At 34.0% G+C, this 20,454-nt stretch overlaps 1 protein-coding gene across 11 annotated transcripts in view; it reads left to right on the forward strand.

The window, feature by feature from the left end:
• The first annotated feature begins 2,900 nt into the window (after positions 1 to 2,900).
• The window catches only part of LOC110101720 (light-mediated development protein DET1), a 46,403-nt gene continuing 28,849 nt past the window's right edge, over positions 2,901 to 20,454 (forward strand). For 8 of the 11 annotated variants that reach the window (XR_002303742.2, XR_003701396.1, XR_003701395.1 and 5 more), the window contains exons 1-4: positions 2,902 to 3,213; positions 16,330 to 16,757; positions 16,923 to 17,151; positions 17,653 to 17,748. Coding sequence is in view for 8 of the 11 variants with exons in the window: in XM_020829734.2 (XP_020685393.1) it covers positions 3,142 to 3,213; positions 16,330 to 16,757; positions 16,923 to 17,151; positions 17,653 to 17,748 (825 nt within the window). In the remaining 3 variants the exon portion in view is untranslated. Of the gene's footprint in view, positions 3,214 to 16,329; positions 16,758 to 16,922; positions 17,152 to 17,652; positions 17,749 to 20,454 lie in introns of all 11 variants that reach the window. The other 3 variants (XM_020829735.2, XM_020829736.2, XM_020829738.2) reach the window with 1 other exon arrangement.

The raw sequence follows: 20,454 nt of genomic DNA on the forward strand, positions 1-20,454 counted from the left end.
GAATTATCAACTGAGCTACATTATAATAAACGGGTGGTTCGGGTCAATTCAGGTTGATTTCAGATTTTCGGGTTAACGATCCCGACCCGATTTTATAAACGTGTCAGAATCTCAAAGCCGAACCCGACCAGTATGGCAAACGGGTTGACCCGAACTTGAAATTTTCTGGGTCGGGCCCAGGTCTGGTCAAGTTTTGACACCCCTACTTAAGATGATGCCTTGTACCTTAAATGATGTCACTATGGCTATAATCTCCATGAAATGGGGTGCTAATAGAGATGGCAGTGCCTACATATTTTTATGGCATATTTTATATCTGAATCAAATAAAATAAAGGTAAGGAAACTAGTATTTCTTTTTTCACTTTTTATTATTTGTATTATTTTTTGGGCTCGAAAGTATAAAAACTTCCTTTATGAATTAATATTTGTCTTTTTTAAAATAGTTAATTTGGATTTATCATTTATATTAGTAACCATAATTTAACTATATTTACTAACTCAAATCTTAATTCCCTTTTTCTTCAAGTTAAGTCTTTGATAGAGTAACATCATGGTTGGCTAACATATGCCACCTCTATATTATTAAGTGATCCAAAAGGACATGATATGAAGCTCATAAAATATTTTAGAATATTCTAGAAATCTTCTAGAACATTCAAGGGGAACTTTTATAACTTTTCAAAAGTATCTAGGAGCATTATATATAGGCCCTAAAACTTTATAAGAAACAAAGGCAATATTTTGAGAGATGCATGCATAGTTTAGCAGTAGTATGGATCAAGTCAAAGTATAAATTTCTATAAAATAAATAGACGGGAAATTAGTTATCATAAAAGTTTAAAGTTTTAATTATTCTTCTATAAAATTTTCCCTGATATTTTTAGAATGGTAGACCCATCAAGAAGTAAAAGACATTCAAATTATTTTACTTAGTTTAAAGTTTTTTTTTTTAAGATTTCAATTAGTATATCATGTTTTATAGAACTTTAATGTGATTAATCAATAAATTGCTTTCCAAAAGTCCCTACTCATCTCTCTCTCTCTTCATCTTTTTTTTTTCTCTCTATATTTTCTTAACCTCTATAACTCTCAAAATTGATATCTATATCAGGAGGAATATAAATGAATAATCAATAATTATTGAAGGAAGATAAAAGAAGGAAAAGTTTAATCATAAAAGGAGTTTAAGAGAGGAAAGTTCATTAAGTTTCATAAAAATTGGGTAATCCATAAACCAATTGCAATTAACTAATTGTCTTATATTTGGGTTTTAACTCAAATATCTTCATCTTAATTTTGCTTGGTTAAAACCTCCTTTAGAAGATTTAGACCCCTAAATATTGCCAAAGAGTAATCATTATTGTTAGTCCCTTAATAGTTAAACGTTATCTTAGATATATTAAAATTTAGTCTATTTTAGTTATAGCTTAATATTTTAAGTGCACCATAAACTCAACATCTATAGGCCAAGAACTTCTATTGTGATCCTTCTCTTAGAAAAGAAAATGCACTAGTCTTTTATGCATTGTGGATATAAAACATAGTTTTTTTTTTTATACAATCTTAAAGGTAGAACCATCAACCGTGCTAAAGTTTAAGAGCCATGTTATCATATGGAGAAACGAACGAGTCTTTACTCAAAGTCTATAAGATATATTTATTGATTCAAAGATTGTTATGCTCAATCTCATTGAACATATTAATAGCATAAAAAGCAATGGCTCCACAAAATAGAAGGATGTTGAGGCTTTGGTGTTTCAAAAGGGGCATGATATGGGTTATTGTGATATTGCAGTTGAGAACGAGGATTACCAAAGCCAATTAAGGTCATCATGAGACGCATCATTGCCTCCTAAGATACATATGTTTAATGCACTATTAGATTCTCAACTTGCCTTAGTTAACATATCTTTTATTGAACTAGTTAATGAGTTATATCCCTATGTGGTATATAAAGTGACTTAGATATTATCTCTTGGTCCCCATTGTTTGATAAGCAACCTTTTATTTAGCACTCTTAAGTTTTATAATGTCATGTGCACTTTATTTGAAATATATATATCTTATACAACTTTTCATTCAAAGCATGCTATAATAAGTGCAAATTATTATTTGTCAAGATTACATTGGGAATATAACGACAATGATTATGTTTTACCTTACACATAATTCCTTAGTTATGAAACCAATAAATATTACATTATGTATAAGACCCTTGAATTGATTGTTTATTTGCTTATCTTTGTTTCTTGGCATGTTATCTTTCTTGCATGGATAAATAACTGTGGCGCTCAATTTCAGGTGTTGCGCGCTAAAAAATAAGCAACAACCTTAGAGCTGGCACCGCAATGTCAATTTTTGACGCCTTGGCTGAGTACAGCGCTGCGGTACTTGAACTTGCGACGTTAGGGCGCTCTATAAGTGACACTCGAATTTTGCCGAAATTCATACATAACACTTGGGACTCATTTTAGAGCACCCCAAGCATTTTCAAGCATTAAAACACTGCAAAACATATGCAAATGGGTCCAAACCCAAAATTTCAATTATTTACTATTTATCTTTTTGAAGTTGTTACATAACAATTTTCGAATGAGCTGAGTTCAAGTCAGCTAGAATTAAACTAGCTTAATTCAATCAGACAAGCACTTGACTCAACTCATTTACACCCTTCGTTACTTGATGAAAACTTTGTGTACCACTTCATTTCATGCATCACTTTATAGTAATCTCATCAGATACTTTTCGCTCATGAGTGCTATATAAATAAATATAAATATTTAAATATTAGATGTAAAAAGATATAAAATTTTTTATGATGTTAATAACTTTATATATATATATATATATATATATAAAAAATCCTCTAAAATTTCGCGAATTCGTGCGTGTTACGTGCTCGGTTGATGTCCTCACAGGCCATAGACGCCTACGGCCCCGAAGCCGAGGCTATAAGGCAAAAGCTAGGGAAAGAACTCGGAGCTTCGCAGGGAGGAGAGGAGAAGAGTGAACTCAGTCTCGAGTGTGATTGCCAGCTCCAGCTCCGCCCCCAAATCCCCTCCGCTGTTAGGATGCCGGAGAGGCACCGCGAGTCATCCCATTCGCCCATTCGGGATTTACACTCTTACGCCAATCACTGATGTTTAAGAGCTTGAACGTTACGGCGAGGGTCTTCGAGCGCCAAATCGTCCAGCCCCGTCCCAGCGCTAGTGTACTCTTTCTTTCTCTCACAGTCTCACGCACAAGCATATCTGTTTCTATTTGGTTATTTGCTGGAACTATAATTATTTAGAGACTGCAACTCTCGCTGGGCAGAGGGTAGTTTCATGATTTATTCTACGGTGTATGTTATTGGATTGCATGCCTTAGAAGTTTCAGGGAGCAAATTGGGATTAGTTTATGTCCATGGTGATTAATGGGCTTGTGTTTGTATGATGACGAGTAACTGAGATAGAGTAGTAGCTTATTGAGGCTTGGTGATTAGGGATCGGAGGAAGCCATGTTGTGTTCAAAAGATTTAGTTTAACTTGGCATCAAGGCTGTAGCAAACGAGTTTTAAAACCTAGAAATGAGTACCATTTTGCCTTTGTAATTGCGACTTGAGGCATCAGGGTTGCCCCATTTGCTTGTCAAACATATTTTGCGTAAAATTTTTTTGTAGTTCTATTCATGTTATACTTGGTCTGCCTTTTCCATGTTAACTACGGATGCTTTTCTTATTGGTGCATATTTGGCCTTTTATTGTACATATGTCAATGTTATTTAAGTTTATTTTGCACTAGGCAATCTTCTATAGATGCTACTTTTCTGGCCGCAACTCATAGAATATTTTCTCAGTTTTCCCTTCAAGTTTGATATACATCCATCTTAACATCATCATTTTTGCCATACTCAACTTAGCTATTGTTATCTTTTTTATCACGGAACTCTTGATTCCATATAACATAACTAGTCTAATTATAGCTTCATAAAATATGTCTCCATAGTTGTTATATGCAAATTCATACACTATAATACCAACCTTTGAATATCCTTTGTAATCTTCTCTATAAATAATATAAAAACGCACACGCTTAATTTTGATACTTAATATATCCTAATGGATTGACAATTCATTAGTCAATCCAGAGATACTAATGTTATTTAATGCTTTAATCATATATGTGTTTAAACTCGAATATATATTTGACATACGCATTTTTTTCTTAATGCCCACAAAATTAGTTCCCATCGTTCTTGATTATATACCTTCTCAAATCATATGCAAATTATTCTACTTTTACGTAAGTTGTATTGGCACTAATTCACTTCCATAATGGATCTTCTTGGTATAAATCCAAATTGATTTTCTGATATCGACATAATTTCTAAAGCTCATATTCTAGATCCTCGTCCATGAGTTAATTGTGTGACAGTTTGATTTTCTTATAATTGTGATAATCTTAAACATTTTCTTTGTTCAAAAATATTGATGCCAAAATACATTTTCTTTCAATTATCTGTTACCCTTTTAGTTCTTAAAATTTCATTGAAAATATATGTTAATCGATCAATTCCAATATCTCCTAACATTGACTAATCTTAAGAGGCATCTGATTTGTATGTAAAGCATTATTATTTTTGCATATTGTTTAAAGTTAACTCAACTATAAAATGTTGGATTCATCCATGATATATTTCATGCCTATGGGAAATATGCTCGTTTAAAAAAATTTCTTGGCTAAAATTAGCCTTTAATAATTTCACAAAATAATATTGCAATATTTTCTTAACATTTGGGTACAAACAAGTGCAGACGAAGCTCACAAATATCTCTGGTAGTCGGTCCATTTCCATCAGCCGGCTAGTGGGGCTTGATGGAAGAATTTCATTAAGTTTAAAAAAATTGTATCTTCATTTTATATAAGTTTCCATTCGCAAATTTAACTTTTTTAGGACGTAAAAATGACAGTGTCTTAGCTGTTATAGACCATAGTTTAATGCTATGAAAGCTAAACAATGCTGTTTTTAACAACAATTTTGTTAGATTCAAGTTTTTATGTTTATGAAAATATGAGTTGATTTACTTCCTAAATGGTGTTTAGTTACAAAAAAAAATGACAACTAATTCATTAATTAATAATTAATAAATTTACTTATTTAAAAACTAAATAATAATTTGGATGCTAATTAATATGCTTGGATAAGCTAATTGGAGAAATTAGGACGGCTAAGCATTAATTTATGATTGAGATAATAAAGTAGTCTAATTATTGATAAACCTAGTTGTGATATTGTTCAGCTTGATTGGTTAACTATAAAGTTGAACACGAATGAGCTTAAGTTGGTTAACAAGTTGAAAATTTTAGTTCATGTTCTACCCTATTTATATCAGTCATATTAGGACCAAACATGAATGAACAATCAAGTCGAGCTAATCTAAGATTTTTTGATTGATGACTCCAATTACATGAAAAATTTATGAGTTTTTTTTTTTTTAAATTTATTAACATGTCTTTTAAGTGCCATAAGATTTAAAAAATTTGTTGCTCAAAATTGAAAGTATATTTGATGACTTTTAGTAATAAAATACATGAATCAAAATGAACTTGACACATATGTATGTAGCCTTTAGCTAGCCAAACAAAGTTGAACTATATTCTTTTTGAGTTTTGATTGTTTATGAAATGCGCTAAAAAATATTGTTCAAGTTTGTCTCACTTAACAAATGGGGGAAAAAAAAAAAAAACTATTGAGTCAAATATAAGTTTTATGTGAACATCGAGCCTTTTTGACACCTTGACTATTGACCTTTGACCTAGGTCCTTAAAATTAAGTAGCTTGCCTTTTATTGATGATGGGTGATAAGTTTAACTTATTTAGTGTTTTACATGTTTTATATTCAATGAAATTATGTTATTTTAGTTATTTTTGTACAGGAAAACTCAAAAAGTGACATAAATTCTAATGAGCTTATAGCGCTGCAATGTCTGACGAAACAATGCTGCAATGCTACCTTCAATACCGTCGAGGTGCCACAAATTAAACATTGCGGTGCCGAGTTTTCTGTTTGTAAGCGCTGCGACAACAACACAAACATCACTGCAAGATTACCAACACCGCGATGTTAAAAAGTTAGCTTGACATCACCGGATTCTCTATTATCTAATGCCACAATTTCTCGCACCTTGGCACCATTTTTGTCACTCGGATGCCGCAGCTCTCGAATGTCAACAACGCCGTGGTGCTGCAGTTATAAATTCCCAAGGCCACGTTCTCCCAGTGAAGAGACGTGACTGTTTACTAAGTAACAAATCCACATCAGGAAACGACACGGCGGTGAAAAGTCTCAGCATCAAGGCGTTAGTTCACTTCAATGATGCCGCGATGATGCTCTTTCGAGCGCCGCAGTGCCAGATGCCTTTTTGTGTTATCCTATAAATAGTTATGATGTTATGTTTGTAAGGGAGTTCAACCACTTGAGTAAAATTCATTATTTCTTTTTATAGTACTTTAGTTTTATCTCAGAATAAAATCTAAGGGAAGCTAGAGAAGTATAATATACAATTATTTGGATTGTTTAACTTGTGTTTCTTGAAACAACTCTGTAATTTAAGGGAGAAGATGTGTAGAGGAGATACTTTGATATTTTCTGGTGATATCAATCTCTTATATTTTCATTCTTTTTTGAGTTTAATGAAAATGAGTTTGCTTGTCATTTATTCTATGTTTGGCTAATTCTCTTGTTTTGGATTGATGATATAAAGTGCATGTTAAGTACTAATGAAGACTCTTGTTTTATAAATGTTAAATGATGTTTTCAATATTATCACGATCTTAATTTAATACACATAGCGATAATATGTGTAGTTAAAATATAGTGTGATGTATAGCCTCAGCGGAGGAATATAAGAACAACTAGGAATATTGAGATAAGATGTTTGCATGCCTAGGCATAGGATGTAAAATGTTGTAGAATCTTAAGGAGATACTATAACTGTAGGACGTCAACAAATTTCCTTTTCACCCCTATAAACTTGATAGAGATCTAGAGATGCATATGTTATGAATCACATCTATGATTAAGAGTTTCATTAGGAAATATATGAAATTTGCACTCATCAATTCAAAACACTTTTATTAAATATTGTATCCAATATTTTTACTGTTTTATTATGTTATAGAATCTCCACAATTATCATTTTTATTTCAGTAGGATAATTATTGCAATTAAAGTAAACGGTAGTAGTTTGTTGCAAGTAAGCATACTTTCTCATGGGATCGACACTCTACTCTATCACTTTATTACTTGATTTGGCACGTATACTTGTGTATATTAAGTGCGGGTTTCTTTTTTTTATATCAAAGAAAATCTAAGCATAGTTTAGGGGTGATAGAGTTCTAAATTTTTATATAAATCAAAAGTTCACTCCATAGCCCCCATCAATGGGTCCTGTGAAAAGAGCATTAAAATTGGAATCTTATAAAAATATACAATAACAAGTATTGCACCACAACCTACCTCTCACACAAAAATAGTCACATGCCTAAGGCTTTCCAAGGGTGCTAAACCCAGGCTTTCTTAAACTCACACGAGTCAATTTCATATCAATGTATGATTATATCTTTCTCACCTAAAGTGCATACACTTTTAAAAAATGGTTACTTCAAACCTAATAGGCATGCCTAAAATGTGCTAATGAACCACTTAACTAACTAATAGGAGAGTGAAAATTTGATTTAAAAAGCACCATAACTTATTGAACCAAAATGAGAAGTTAATATATCATTAAATTTAATATGTAGCCTCGTGACCATCTTTAATCAAAAGTTTTCCCCTTGTCATCATGATGGATGATTAACTATGGGGTTTGTACCCATGGAAAATCTTGACAGTGGAATATGGATAATTGACCAATGGGGCTTGCACTTGAGGGGAAGTTTCAAAGCAGGAATATAAAACTCTCAATGAGAGCAAAATCTCTTGGTATTATTTTATTTATAGCTTAATTTGTTTATAAATTTTTTTTTCCTCAAGTTATAAAAGAGTTGGGTGAACTTTTCAAAGCCCACAACAATGTGGCATAACACACGATAATGTTGCCAAATGAAACTTATGATCCTTTGCTTTTAATACATTTAATTTGATCTATATTTAGATCTTCTATTTCTTATCGTAACAATTTTGTATATTTTATTGTTGACCTTAATACCTATAAAGTATATAAATTATAAAAAATATTGCTTATAGTTTGCCTACCAGCTTTCTCATTGTTGCATACCAAAATAATTATGATTAACCAATATAGTATGAGAAATTTATGTTCATCTTAACTTTAGAATTTTTGGCTTTTACAAGTTAAGCTATCATTACGTGGAATAATCTAAAGGGGAAAATTCATAAGGCCCATCCTAGATAAGAAGCTTTACTATGTAAATAAGTACAAGTGTTTATCCCCTTCTAAGCAGTCTAAGGTCATTGTATTCAATATTTGTAGCAAGGCATTTAAAATGATAAGGCATCATGGGGCACAAGTGATTGCGATTGCATACATTGGTTTTAGGTGCGATAGAGATGGGCGATGACATGATCAATATTGTTTCTAGGTGACACCAACGCTAATGATAACATTTTTAGGTGGTGTTGGCAAGAACAATGACACATTGCCTGCGTAGCTATAAGCAACATCTCATAGAACCTCTAAATAATGAGTTGTAGCACATTTTCAACATTTGCAACGGGTGAGATCGCACTATTAGCAAGTGACATCAAGCCATAGAGATGGGTGGCAAGATATCATTGATGACTCATATCATGTAGATAATTCCTCCAAATAGATTGGATTTGGTATATATAGACTTTTTTTTTTTAAAGAGGTATATATAGAATTAAAGAGGGCTAATTTGCAAATTTTATGCTTATTCAAGAAATGCAGAGGATGTATTGTAGTGCTTGGCCTTTTTGTGAGGTTAAGGGTTGGACTAGGTATGGATCTTTAGTTTAATTTGTAAGGATAAGTTTTGGAGTTTGTGGTAGAATGTGATGAGGGGTTTAGTGGTATAGGATGGTAGGAATGTTAAGATTAGTGTAAATTAGGCTAGTTTGGGCTATTTTGGAAAATCACTTTGTGGAATGGATTTTAGATGGGGTAAATAAATGGAAATGCTGTGTAATTGTGGCTTGAGTAGATGGTTAAGTTTGATGGAGTTTAGGCTAGTGTTGAGAGGGAGGGAATAAGATTAGGTCCTAGTCTTATCTTGCTTGGCCGAGAGTTATAGGTGTGATTTTAGAGTTTTTGTGAGACATGTGTTAGGTGGTGGTTGATCTTGGAGGAGGCTTAGGATGTTGAGCATGATGCTAAGGTGATTTGGAGTAAGTGTTTAAAAGAGGAGAGTAGCTAAACTTGAAATAAAATGATAACTATCTTATCTCACCAAAGAAAATGCACACTTTAAACCACAAGCCACATGCAAAAGAGAAGAGTAATTCTTCACTCAAGATTTCAACACTAGAAATTTCATTACATATTAGCTCCTATTTATAAGCTACAATTGAACCTTGAGCTTCCTCATTTTGGATGAAAAAATTGAGGAAAAGTGGGAGGGGTTTCCATTTAATGAAGGAGGAGATTTCCAACATGTTAATTAATGCATTTCATTTTCCATGCTCCTTTATTATGTGATTTTCTATACATGATTTCAAAGATATTTTAAGATGCAAAATGAAAATAAAATTTCAATTAAATAATTTCAACATTGGGCTTTGACAAAGCCCTTGTGAGTCTAGTGAGCTGATTGAATTTAATCAATTGATGTGCTACATCACATACTATCATAAAAATTATATAAATTTGGATCCTTACTCTATGCTAGCTTCTCCTAGATTTGGCTGATTGAAGACAATTGATTTCGAGATACTACATTATTGGTAGCTAGGTAATCGTGATTATGGTGGTGATGGTTCAGAGTATCATGCAAGATATTGGTGGGAACAAATCATTGAAGGTTCATTGCTTCTTCATTTAGATATGACGGAGAAGGCATCAATGTTCTTGAAGTCTATTTTGAAATGTTCCTCTCATTGAATGGAGCATTTAAAGTGAAAGAGACTTAAAATAGTTGAGAGTGATTGACATATTGATTCAAAGATGAACAAGGCTTCTAATCACATAAATGAGGGCATGCAATTTTTTTGGATTGACCACTACCTACTCAAAAGCCGATTAGCCAAGTTCATACTGGGATTGCCTGTCATGGGTTTGTTTGGATCAAATGATTATATTTTCATCTTGACCTTGTAGATTTGTTTCGGGGATTATCTATCATCGTAAGCTCGTTAGGCATTGATTCAATCATTCAATGAAACCAAGCCAAAGTTGGATTTAATTTGATTCTAATAGGATGCCTTAAGGTCTGTATCCTACATCCTATTAATTTTTACTTATTTTTGGATGTTTTTGTTCAATAATCAAATAATATATTCTATAAAAGCATGTTTTTTTTTTTTTTTTTTTTTTTTTTTTTTTTTATAAAAGCATGCTTGATTTTTGATTCACTCTGGGATAAGTAACGAATTTTAATTTGAGCTAAAGTTTTACTCCCATAGAAACTCGCTACTCTTAAATGTTGAGATGCCCTTGAATTACGAGCTAACTCATTTTTTCATAAAAATTACTGAACATTAGATTTTTGTTTAAGTTTCAAATTTTAATTTGATTAAAATCAAAACACAATTCTTATTAAATTTGCATGTGTTATGAAGGAATTTAGATTGAAATTGAGTCAAATGGCTTTAATTGGTCATCTTGATCGGCTAAAATGGGTCAAAAAGTTGGTGACCACCTTTGATAATATCTCCAATAAACGATCTGAGCATGCCAGGTTATTGGTAGTAGCAACATGATCAGAATGATGGTGATGGTTTAGAGTTTCATGAGAGATTGACAATATTAATTTCAAGAAGGTTTGTCATCTCTTTATATAGATTGAACCAAAACAAGCGTCAATGTTTGTGAAATTTGTTGGGAATTATTCATCTTCAGATAAGAGTGGTTAGAGATGAACAACTCAAAAAGTAGAGGGGCAGAGATGAAGTAATTTATAGAAGATTAAGGTCTTTTGGAACAAATTGTGCACAAATGAAGGCATGCCAGCGATAGTGGGGGCCACTAAGGAGAGGGGGTGGTAGCAGCCACCTTCCCTAGGCCCTTGAGTGGGGGCATATATCCAACACCAGGAAGATTGACTGATGTGGAACTACGTATGGATGCAGTGATTTGGAAGATTTTGCACAACTTTTGATTAGAAAATAAGAAATAAAACTATGATAAATTAAAACAACGGAATAAAACGTAAGAGGGGTCACGCCCGCTTAGGCTAAGTCATACAACAAGAGATTTGAAGCTTCAAAATAACATAGGAAAATAATATTATGCAAAAATAGTAACTTCAACAAAATCCATAGTCTACCAATGAGATTAGTAAACACATGAGTACGCTCAAGATCCTAAGTTTACTAAGCTTAGCAGAAATAGGCGACAGTCGGCCTTCGTGACTATAATCAATATCACAAAGAAAAGATTAGATTTAGAAAATACAAGAAAAGTAGTGATTACGAAACCTTCGTCACGGATCGGTTGCGATCCTCCACTCTGCGATCTCCAATTGTTCTTCGATCGCTTCCACCAAGGTATCCAAGATACGCTCGATGTAATCTTCTACCGTGTGGTCGATCCTCTGGTTGACGTCGAAGAAGGCTGAATGCAAGATGCATACAAACCCGTACTCGTCGTAGGAGAGACCGTATTCCGTTTCTGGGTCAGCTATCCATGCGAGAAGGCGCTGTTTTGACTTTGGGCAAGGACAAGCTTTGTCGAGAATACTATGGTGATGGGGAGCCGGCGGGAACTAGTAGACAGCAAACTGCTCCCTTAATGCAGCCTTTGGAAGCTTTCAGGTTGAAGGCAAACCAAGTGGTAAGTGCTGGAAATTCTGGCAGCAACTTGGAGAGCAGGAAAAGTATGAATCGGGTCAGCTTTTAGGAGGATTTTGGAGAGATAAAACCAAGCAAAACAGCTAAGGAGGGGGCGGCTGGATTGTGGCCAGATTTTGGAATTATTTCCAATTCAGGATGCTGAAATTGGTGGACAGAAATTGACGTGGATTCTTGGAGAATTGGCTCAGAGAAAGACTTTGAATTGTTTCCAAGAAAAGGAGGTAGTATTAGGAAAATAATTTAATTTTAATCCCATGAGGGGGCTGGCGGTTTATAGAGGGAGGAAGGGATTTAATGTGGTAATTAATGCTTAATTAATAAATCAAGATTTGAAAGAAATATCTCATCCTCTCTTAATTGAAAATTTAAATAAGAACTGATTTAATAGGTTTCCTAAAATAAGATTTATAATTTAAGTAACTATTTGAAATTCAAATTGATTTGAATTTATTCAAATAAGAGTTACCAAATTTATTAAATCTAATTTAGGAAAGAATTGATAGCAAGTGGGAAAGGAGGGAGGGGCCAAGGAGAGGCCCGCGGTGGGGGTTGGCCGTGGATGGGGCGGCGGATTAGGTATTGGCGCTGGGTGGAGGTGGAGTTTTAAATGGCCAGCGGTTTAAGGGTTCGGGAAAGGAGAAGTAGTTCTGGCGGTGGAGATTGGAGGAGGAAGAGGAAGGGATAAGAAGTAGAACCACGAACCCGACTTATCTAGGTTGGTGGGTGATACACAATTCTCCCTCTCCTAGGGATTCCACTCCAACTCTCAAACTCTCTTGAGAACTCCAACAAGAAAACAAAATTTTGAAATAATCATTCATTAACCTTGAAAAACAAAACAAGAGGCTATAAATAGCCTTGTACATGAGACTCAAGAAAAAGAAAAGACGATAATGCCTTCGGGGCTTACATACGACATCCCTTACTAAAATGGTACAACTGGAAATAAGAAAATACAACGACAACATAAATAACTCAAAAATACAATGACTCGATTGTGGCCGTAGATCGGCGGCCATGCCTCTGATAAACCTTCCATGATCTGATGTTCCCATCATTGACCCTCTCAAAATTATTCGTGCTAGGTTAAGTCAGTTTGGCAATTCGTATGGGGTTGATCATGCTATTTTGATCTTGTTTAGGCATTGATTTAGTTGTACCAATTCAAATTGGGCTTTAGTTCAACCCTTTTGGGATACCATGAGATCCATGCTTCTTGTCTAAAATTTTGCTTGATAAAATGGAGATTTTATGGTTCCTACGCATGTTATAATTGCAAGCCAATGTTATTAGGGTGAAACCTTTTCTTGCTTATTTGTTCCATGGCAAGCGATAGTGCGCTTATGAGTTATTCTGTTGACCACTTGTTGGCTAGCTGATATATGGCACATGACAATAATTTTCAGATACAAAATCCTTTATAAGTTTCTTTCTATTTTTTATTATGGCTACTAAGATATTTAAATATGTAAAGCTTTATTCTGCAGAACTTGATGCTATCTCATGAGCACATAATTACTATCTCAATTAAGAGTTTCTACTGGTCATGGGGTGAGTGCATGTATTATCCATCCTGTTAATTATAACTCTTTTCTCTATTTGTCTGATATTTTTAGAAGAATCCCTTATTATTTATTACTTAAGTTACTAGGAGTGCAGTGTTTATGTTTTTTGAATGTAAATGGCACCTTAACTCCATGCTAGGTTAATTGTGTAACATTTTTGTTGCTTTGTAACTTTGATATATTATATAAATCGGCTTGTTCAAATTTGAATTTTGATGTATATTTCAATTGAAAATTTTAAGAATTAATTTTTGGATCATACGAACTTTGATTTCAGCAAACTTATGCTGAATCGAACGTCTTCAATGACAAAAAAAGTGATTCGATCTAAGTTAGAATGATCTCAGATCTATCTTTGAAACGCAATAGGTGACTTCAACACACTAATTAAAGGACCACATGATTTCCAAATCTCACATGTTTACAGTTAAATCAAACATCTCAACGAGACAAATCTAATGAGTACAAAACATCTAATTCTAACATTACTAAGGCACTCAAATGTTGAAAGAACGACTTATGATTGAGGGATTCAATACGGGCATCCCTTGGAGTGTATTGAATTTTGAATATATTTACGGGGCATGCTATTTAAAAAAAAAATCTATAAATAGGCTCCACACTTTTTACATGAATGGGTGCTTAAACCTTAGATTTAGATTTAAGAGAGCTCAAAAGCTTGTATGAACCCAGAGCTACACCCTAGCATCGAAGTTCACTGCCTGAATGCCACTGCCCTCGTTGGACCACCGCTTGACTGCTACCATCAAAACTTTGCCTGACCTCTATCGTCAGAATACCACCTGACATTTGCTTGGTCACATTTGTCCAACCACAGTCTTTAGGTTGCCACTGCATGACCTCCATTATTAGACCATTGCGCCTAACTATAGTCTTTTGTCCACTATTGCCCGTCCACTATAGCCCGACCACAATCCTTTGACCACCTTCGCATGATCAAAATCATTCAATCACTGTCGCCTGACCACAATCCTTTGACCATGATTGCCCAACAACGATCCTTCAAACACCATTGCCAGACTAAGATCCTTCAACCACCATCACCTGATTATGGTTCCTTCCACCTCCATCACCTGACTATGGTTCCTTTGACCACCATTGTCTTGCTATGATCCTCTGACTTTTGTTGCCTGATTACAATCCTTTGACAACCATCACCCTATCATGATCATTTGATCATCGTCTCTTGATTATGATTGTCTGATCACCACTTCTCGACTACGATCCTTTGACCATCATCGTCTTATTATGGCTTTCCAAACTTCATTGCCCAACTACGATTCTCCTACCTTCATCCCCTTACCACTTTGCTCAGACCGTTGTTGCCTAAAAATAAGACTTTCGAGCACCGTCCTCTGTCTTCATTGCCAAACTATAGTCGTTCCTTCGACATCATTTCTCGACTACGATCATTGGATAATAGTTGCCCGACTTCAGTTTTCCGACCATCGCAGCTTGATTATGGTTCTCCAACCTCTCTTGCTCAACTATAGTCCTCTGATTAACGTCGCTCTATCACGATCCTTCAACCACCTTTACTCGGCTACAATCCTCTGACTACTATCACCCTAATATGATCCTACAACCATCGTTACTCAACTATGGTCCCTTGACCTTTGCTGCCCGACTATGGTCCTCTGATCACCTTTGTATGACTACAGTCCTCCAACTACACCGACGCCCGCTAACTTTGTTGCCCATCATCCCAAACAATATTGACGAGCTCCATCACCTGATTGCCGATGCACACCATCGATATGAAATCTAACTTTCAATGTCAATACTAAGATTTGTACCAAACTAATCTAACTTTCAATGTCAATACTAAGATTTGTACCAAACTTCATGGTCTTTAGTTTCATCTCGTTGAAAGGAACGACCAAACAGACAACAAACTATTTTTTGATGACAACTTTCATGCCATAAGGCTCTTCAAATTTTCATAATAGATTTTTTTTTCTGTATAACTTATGTCTATTATATTGTATGAACACTTTTCTCAATCATGAGAAAGGGCATCATGTGTTATCAAGGATCAACATTTGAATTTCTGATTAAAAGCCCTGTCATCTTTTGCTATTCTCTTTTATTAGGCTAGATTTTCATGTCATGCTAAAATGTTGAACTCTCTTTCTACCCTCTCGAATGTTATGACATGCAACAATACTCATTATCAGTAATCTTTACATTTTAGTGTTATTTTTGAATGAGTTTTTTATTTTTTTAAATTAAAATATTATAAAAAATGATAATGGGTATAAAAAAACTCACATTTTAATGTTCATTGTACATAAATTTTCTTTTTTTAATTTCCTTAGGATTGATTGTCCTTTTTTCCATCATCATTAAATTATTGCAAAAATTACTGTTAGAATCCTGGATATTGGGAAATTAGGGACATTAAAATCAAATGTGTCCTTATTTGCCCGGATAAAATTAGAGCTTAATATATTATTTTGATTGTCAATTTTTGCTTGCTTAATTTTGAAATAAAAGTTTCTGGATAAAAGTGTGCTAACCGTAAAAGATTAAGCACCTGGAGTAGACGCAATATTTGAGCTGATCATCAGTGTCCTATCCTTTACACCAATTGCTTGCGATAAGTTTTATGAATCTTCATTCTTGCTGAGTGATTTATGAGGGATTAAATTTGATATATATTTGACATAATTTTCATTATTTACTTTAAAGTATTCAAATTTATTTTAAGTAGTTTCTCAATTAAATGTAAGGTGCAATGATAGAATGAGTTTTTTAAATGGTGCAGGTTAATTCTGTTCGGCAGTTTTATGAAAATTTTGTTCCAAGTTGTACCATATATGACATTGATTGTCCGGATAATTCATTCCGCAAGATTACTGATGATGGGAAATATTTAATAAGTTTCAGCAGAAATCACCAGGAGCTGATAGTTTACAGGCCTACATGGCTATCCTTTTCATACAAAGGTGAGGATTGCGATTCAGATGCTCTGTCTCAGAGAGCAAAGAGGTTTGACAGCTTCTTTATCCATCTGTACACTGTATCACTTGCAACAAGTAATGAGTTTATTTGCAAAGAATTCTTTCTGTATCTGGAGGGTTTGGAATTTGGCATATTTGCAACCTCTACTGCACTATCTCATGAGGCGCCTGCTACTGAGGGCGCAGTCAATGGAGTTCAATGTATAGAAAGAATTGTATTTCATCTTGTGAGGTATTGGCTTAAGTTGTTAGAAGCATTCATTTACTTATTATTAGCATTTTTTTCCTTTATTATCACCAAGAGGTCATCCTCTCCTGTTCATTTCTACTTGCTTTTAATTTTTTTTGAGCTGGAAGCACATAAATTTGTTATGTAATTTCTATATTCAAACATCAGGTTAGAAGATGGTTTTGTATTGGATGAGAAGGTCTTCTGCAATGACTTTGTCAATTTGAACCACAGCATGGGCGTTTTCTTGCATGAGGATCTGTTGTGTATAATGTCACTGCGTTACCAGGCAATACACATTGTACAGATTACGGATTCTGGAAACCTTGTCGACGTTAGGATAGTAGGCACATTTTGCCATGAAGATGATGAATTGTTTATTGGGTCACATATTCAGGTAAGTTTTCATCATTTTTGTAGGGGTAATTCATAAATTTAAAGATTATAAAGCAGGTTGGGAACCTATAACCTTAAAGTTATTTCTAGGCACCAAACTTGTGTTATCATATCACATGAAGCCCAAGTACTGTTGAATCCTTTATATTTGGTATAACTCCATGAGATCCAATTTTACAGTTAAACTGCAGAATGCTCTTTAATTTCATGAAACAAACTTTGTTTTTTTTTTTTTTTAGTTTTACAACTGAAAACTTCCTATTCTTCCCACATATGTGTTCATGGTTAAATTTAGCCTGGAAGCTTGGCTTCTATTCTCTTCTTCCTCCCTCCCTCCTCCCTCCCTCCCTCCTTCCCCCTAACCCACGCTCCCTCCCCCTCGTTTTCATGCATGCATGGCACACCCACGCATATCCTACATGTTTTTGATGCCTTCTCAACATTTGGCTCGCTCTAATATTTCTAAGCATCGGCTAACTTGAGATAGGATGAATATCATCAGGTTACAGAGGGACAAATTTTTCTTAGTGGCATCAAACAGAGGTTGCTTTCTTATATTTTTCGCAAGCATTGGAGTGAGGAAACGGATCAAACATTGGTATGCCATCCAGATATTGCTTTTTTCATTTCTGCCTCCTGCTTGCTAATTTTCTTTAAAATAAAAAAAAAGCAAATTCCATATCTTGTTAATAGTATTGAGGAAATTTCTAAGTCTTCACTCTTTACATATGTTTTTATTTATGCGTTTCACTCTTTACATATGCTTGAAGTGCAACAAAAGAAAACATATTAAATTGATATCATTAGTTTTTATTTATGCGTTTCGTTGGAACAAATGTCATGTTGGAACGGGTGCATGTAAAGGCACACAATCCAACCACTGTCAAAGATTACTTCACCAAAATACTTGTCAACCACAATATTTTAATAATAGTATTTAAATTGTTGCAGATGTTGTAAACTACATGTTCATAAAGTTTAAATGTGATTTAAGATCTTATATACCATAATATTTGTCTATTATTAATCTTTTTTAATCCATTCTCCTGGTTAATACTCTTAGGAACTTGATTCGTGGATACTAAATTACTATAAATATCATGAATTTATGTCTCCTACTATGTTATAAATTGATTTGACACATCTTGAGAACAATTACGATTTTGTAGGAGAAATTCTTAGAGTCATAGATTTGGGAGTGTGGTTTCAGTGAAGCTTGTAATTTAGCGAAAAAAAATTTCTTTTTCTGCATTCAAAAGAAAACTCACCATTCTTCTCATGTGCCGTCCTAAGCACTTACCAAGTTAGTGCATCTTGCTATGGTAGACTGCTTGTATTAAACTTACTTTGCCATGCCTTTTAGTCCCTTTTAACAGAAATCTGTACTGAAGCTGGCTATTACTTAGAAGGCTAGTAGTCTAGCTTTTCTTTTCCTTTGTTCGTGCATTTGCTTATTCATTCCTATGTGGATAGGTACGTAGATTTGTATTTATATTTGTATTATTTTTCATGTTTCCATAGTTTCTAGCTTATGTTGATTTCTATTATCAACAAATTCAAAATTTCACAATATTTATCTCATTATGCTAGATACTTTTTTGTGACTGATGTATTTATAAAGCTGATGTACATCTTAATTATAGAGGAATTAAGTTAATGTGTCATACTTTAAAACTATGGGAGTGAGTTATGGAGCATAGGTTGTGGTGATACTAATGTTTTTCAAAATCAAATTGGATTCATGCCGGGTAGATCTACTATGGAAGCCATACATTTATTGAGAGGTTTTATGGAGAAATATAGAGAGAATAAGGAGGATCTACATATGATATTTATTGAGTTAGAGAAAGCATAAAAAAAAATGATAAAGTTCCAAGAGAAGTTCTATGGAGAGTTTTTGAAAAGAAAGGAGTTAATAACTCTTATATTCAAATCATTAAATATATGTATGCAGGAGCTATTACTTGTGTTCAAAAACAAGGTGGTTTGACCAAGTATTTTTCTATTTCGGTTGGATTTCATCAAGGATCAACTCTAAGCCCATATCTTTGTGCTTTAGTCATGGATGTTCTCACTAGACATTTGCAAGAGGATGTAAATTGATGTATGCTTTTTGCTGATGATATTCTTCTTGTTGATAAGACTAGAGAGGGAGTTGAAGCTAAACTTGAATTTTGGAAGTGAGTAGATTATGACTTTGGGTGATCAAGTCATTAATAAGAGTACACGTTTTAGATATCTTGGATCTATTGTTCAGAGTGATGGTGAAATAGATGGGGATATTATCAGCATAATTTAAGTTGGATGGTTGAAGTGGAGCTGTGGAGGAATGCATCGGGCTTGTTGTGTGATAGAAAAGTTCCCCTCAAACTTAAGGGAAAATTCTATAAGATGGTGGTGAGACCTGCAATGCTTTATGGTGCCGAATGTTGTCCATTAAAAGAGAAGCATAATACTAAGTTAAGTGTTGCAGAGATTAGGATGCTTAGGTGGATGAGTGGTTTTACCCTTAGAGATAGGATACAAAATGAGCATATATGCGAAAAGGTTGGAGTAGCTCCAGTGGAAGATAAGATTAGAGAGAGTCGCATTAGATGGTTTGGTCACATTAAATGGAGGCCTTCCGATGATCTTAGGAACTTTGAGGTATTAGATTTGACTTATGTTAAGAAAAGTAAAGGTAGACCTAAGAAGATTTGGTTAGAAAATATTAGAAATGATATTTCTTTATTAGATTTAAATAAGAATTTGTCTTTTAACAGGATACAATGACAAAAAAGGATTCATATAGCCGACCCCACGTAGTGGGACAAAGGCTTGATGTTATTGTTGTTGTATATACATCTTTACCTCTATCATCCTCGAGCAAGTTTGTATTATTGTTATTGGCTTCTATGCATTTTTTGATATTGACTTCTATGCATTTTCTTTCTTGGTTTGTTTCTTCTTGGTGCAATATTTGGTGTTAAATTTTTTTCTGCTAGTCCTTTTGCACAATTTATAGGCAAATGCAAAACAAGTTTGCAAGGTTTGTGACCCTCTCTGCATGATGGCAAATGCAAACATGTTTATATGGTTAGTGCAAGGAGATTGATCAATCATTTAGTATGAGACATTATTTGCTATGCTTTCAAGGTATGCGCCTTAGAAAAATATTATCAGTTCTTATATGGACTGAGGGATACAAAACCCTTAATTCTTTTAGAGATTGAATATCAGTCAATGCTGATAGAGAATGCTAGGAGAATTGAACTTGATTTTCAGGCCACTAAGAGTAAAAAATTACATTAAGAGAAAGAACACT

This window comes from Dendrobium catenatum, unplaced genomic scaffold (assembly GCF_001605985.2).
Source record: "Dendrobium catenatum unplaced genomic scaffold, ASM160598v2 fragScaff_scaffold_772, whole genome shotgun sequence".
In the NCBI taxonomy this organism is placed as follows: Eukaryota; Viridiplantae; Streptophyta; class Magnoliopsida; order Asparagales; family Orchidaceae; genus Dendrobium; species Dendrobium catenatum.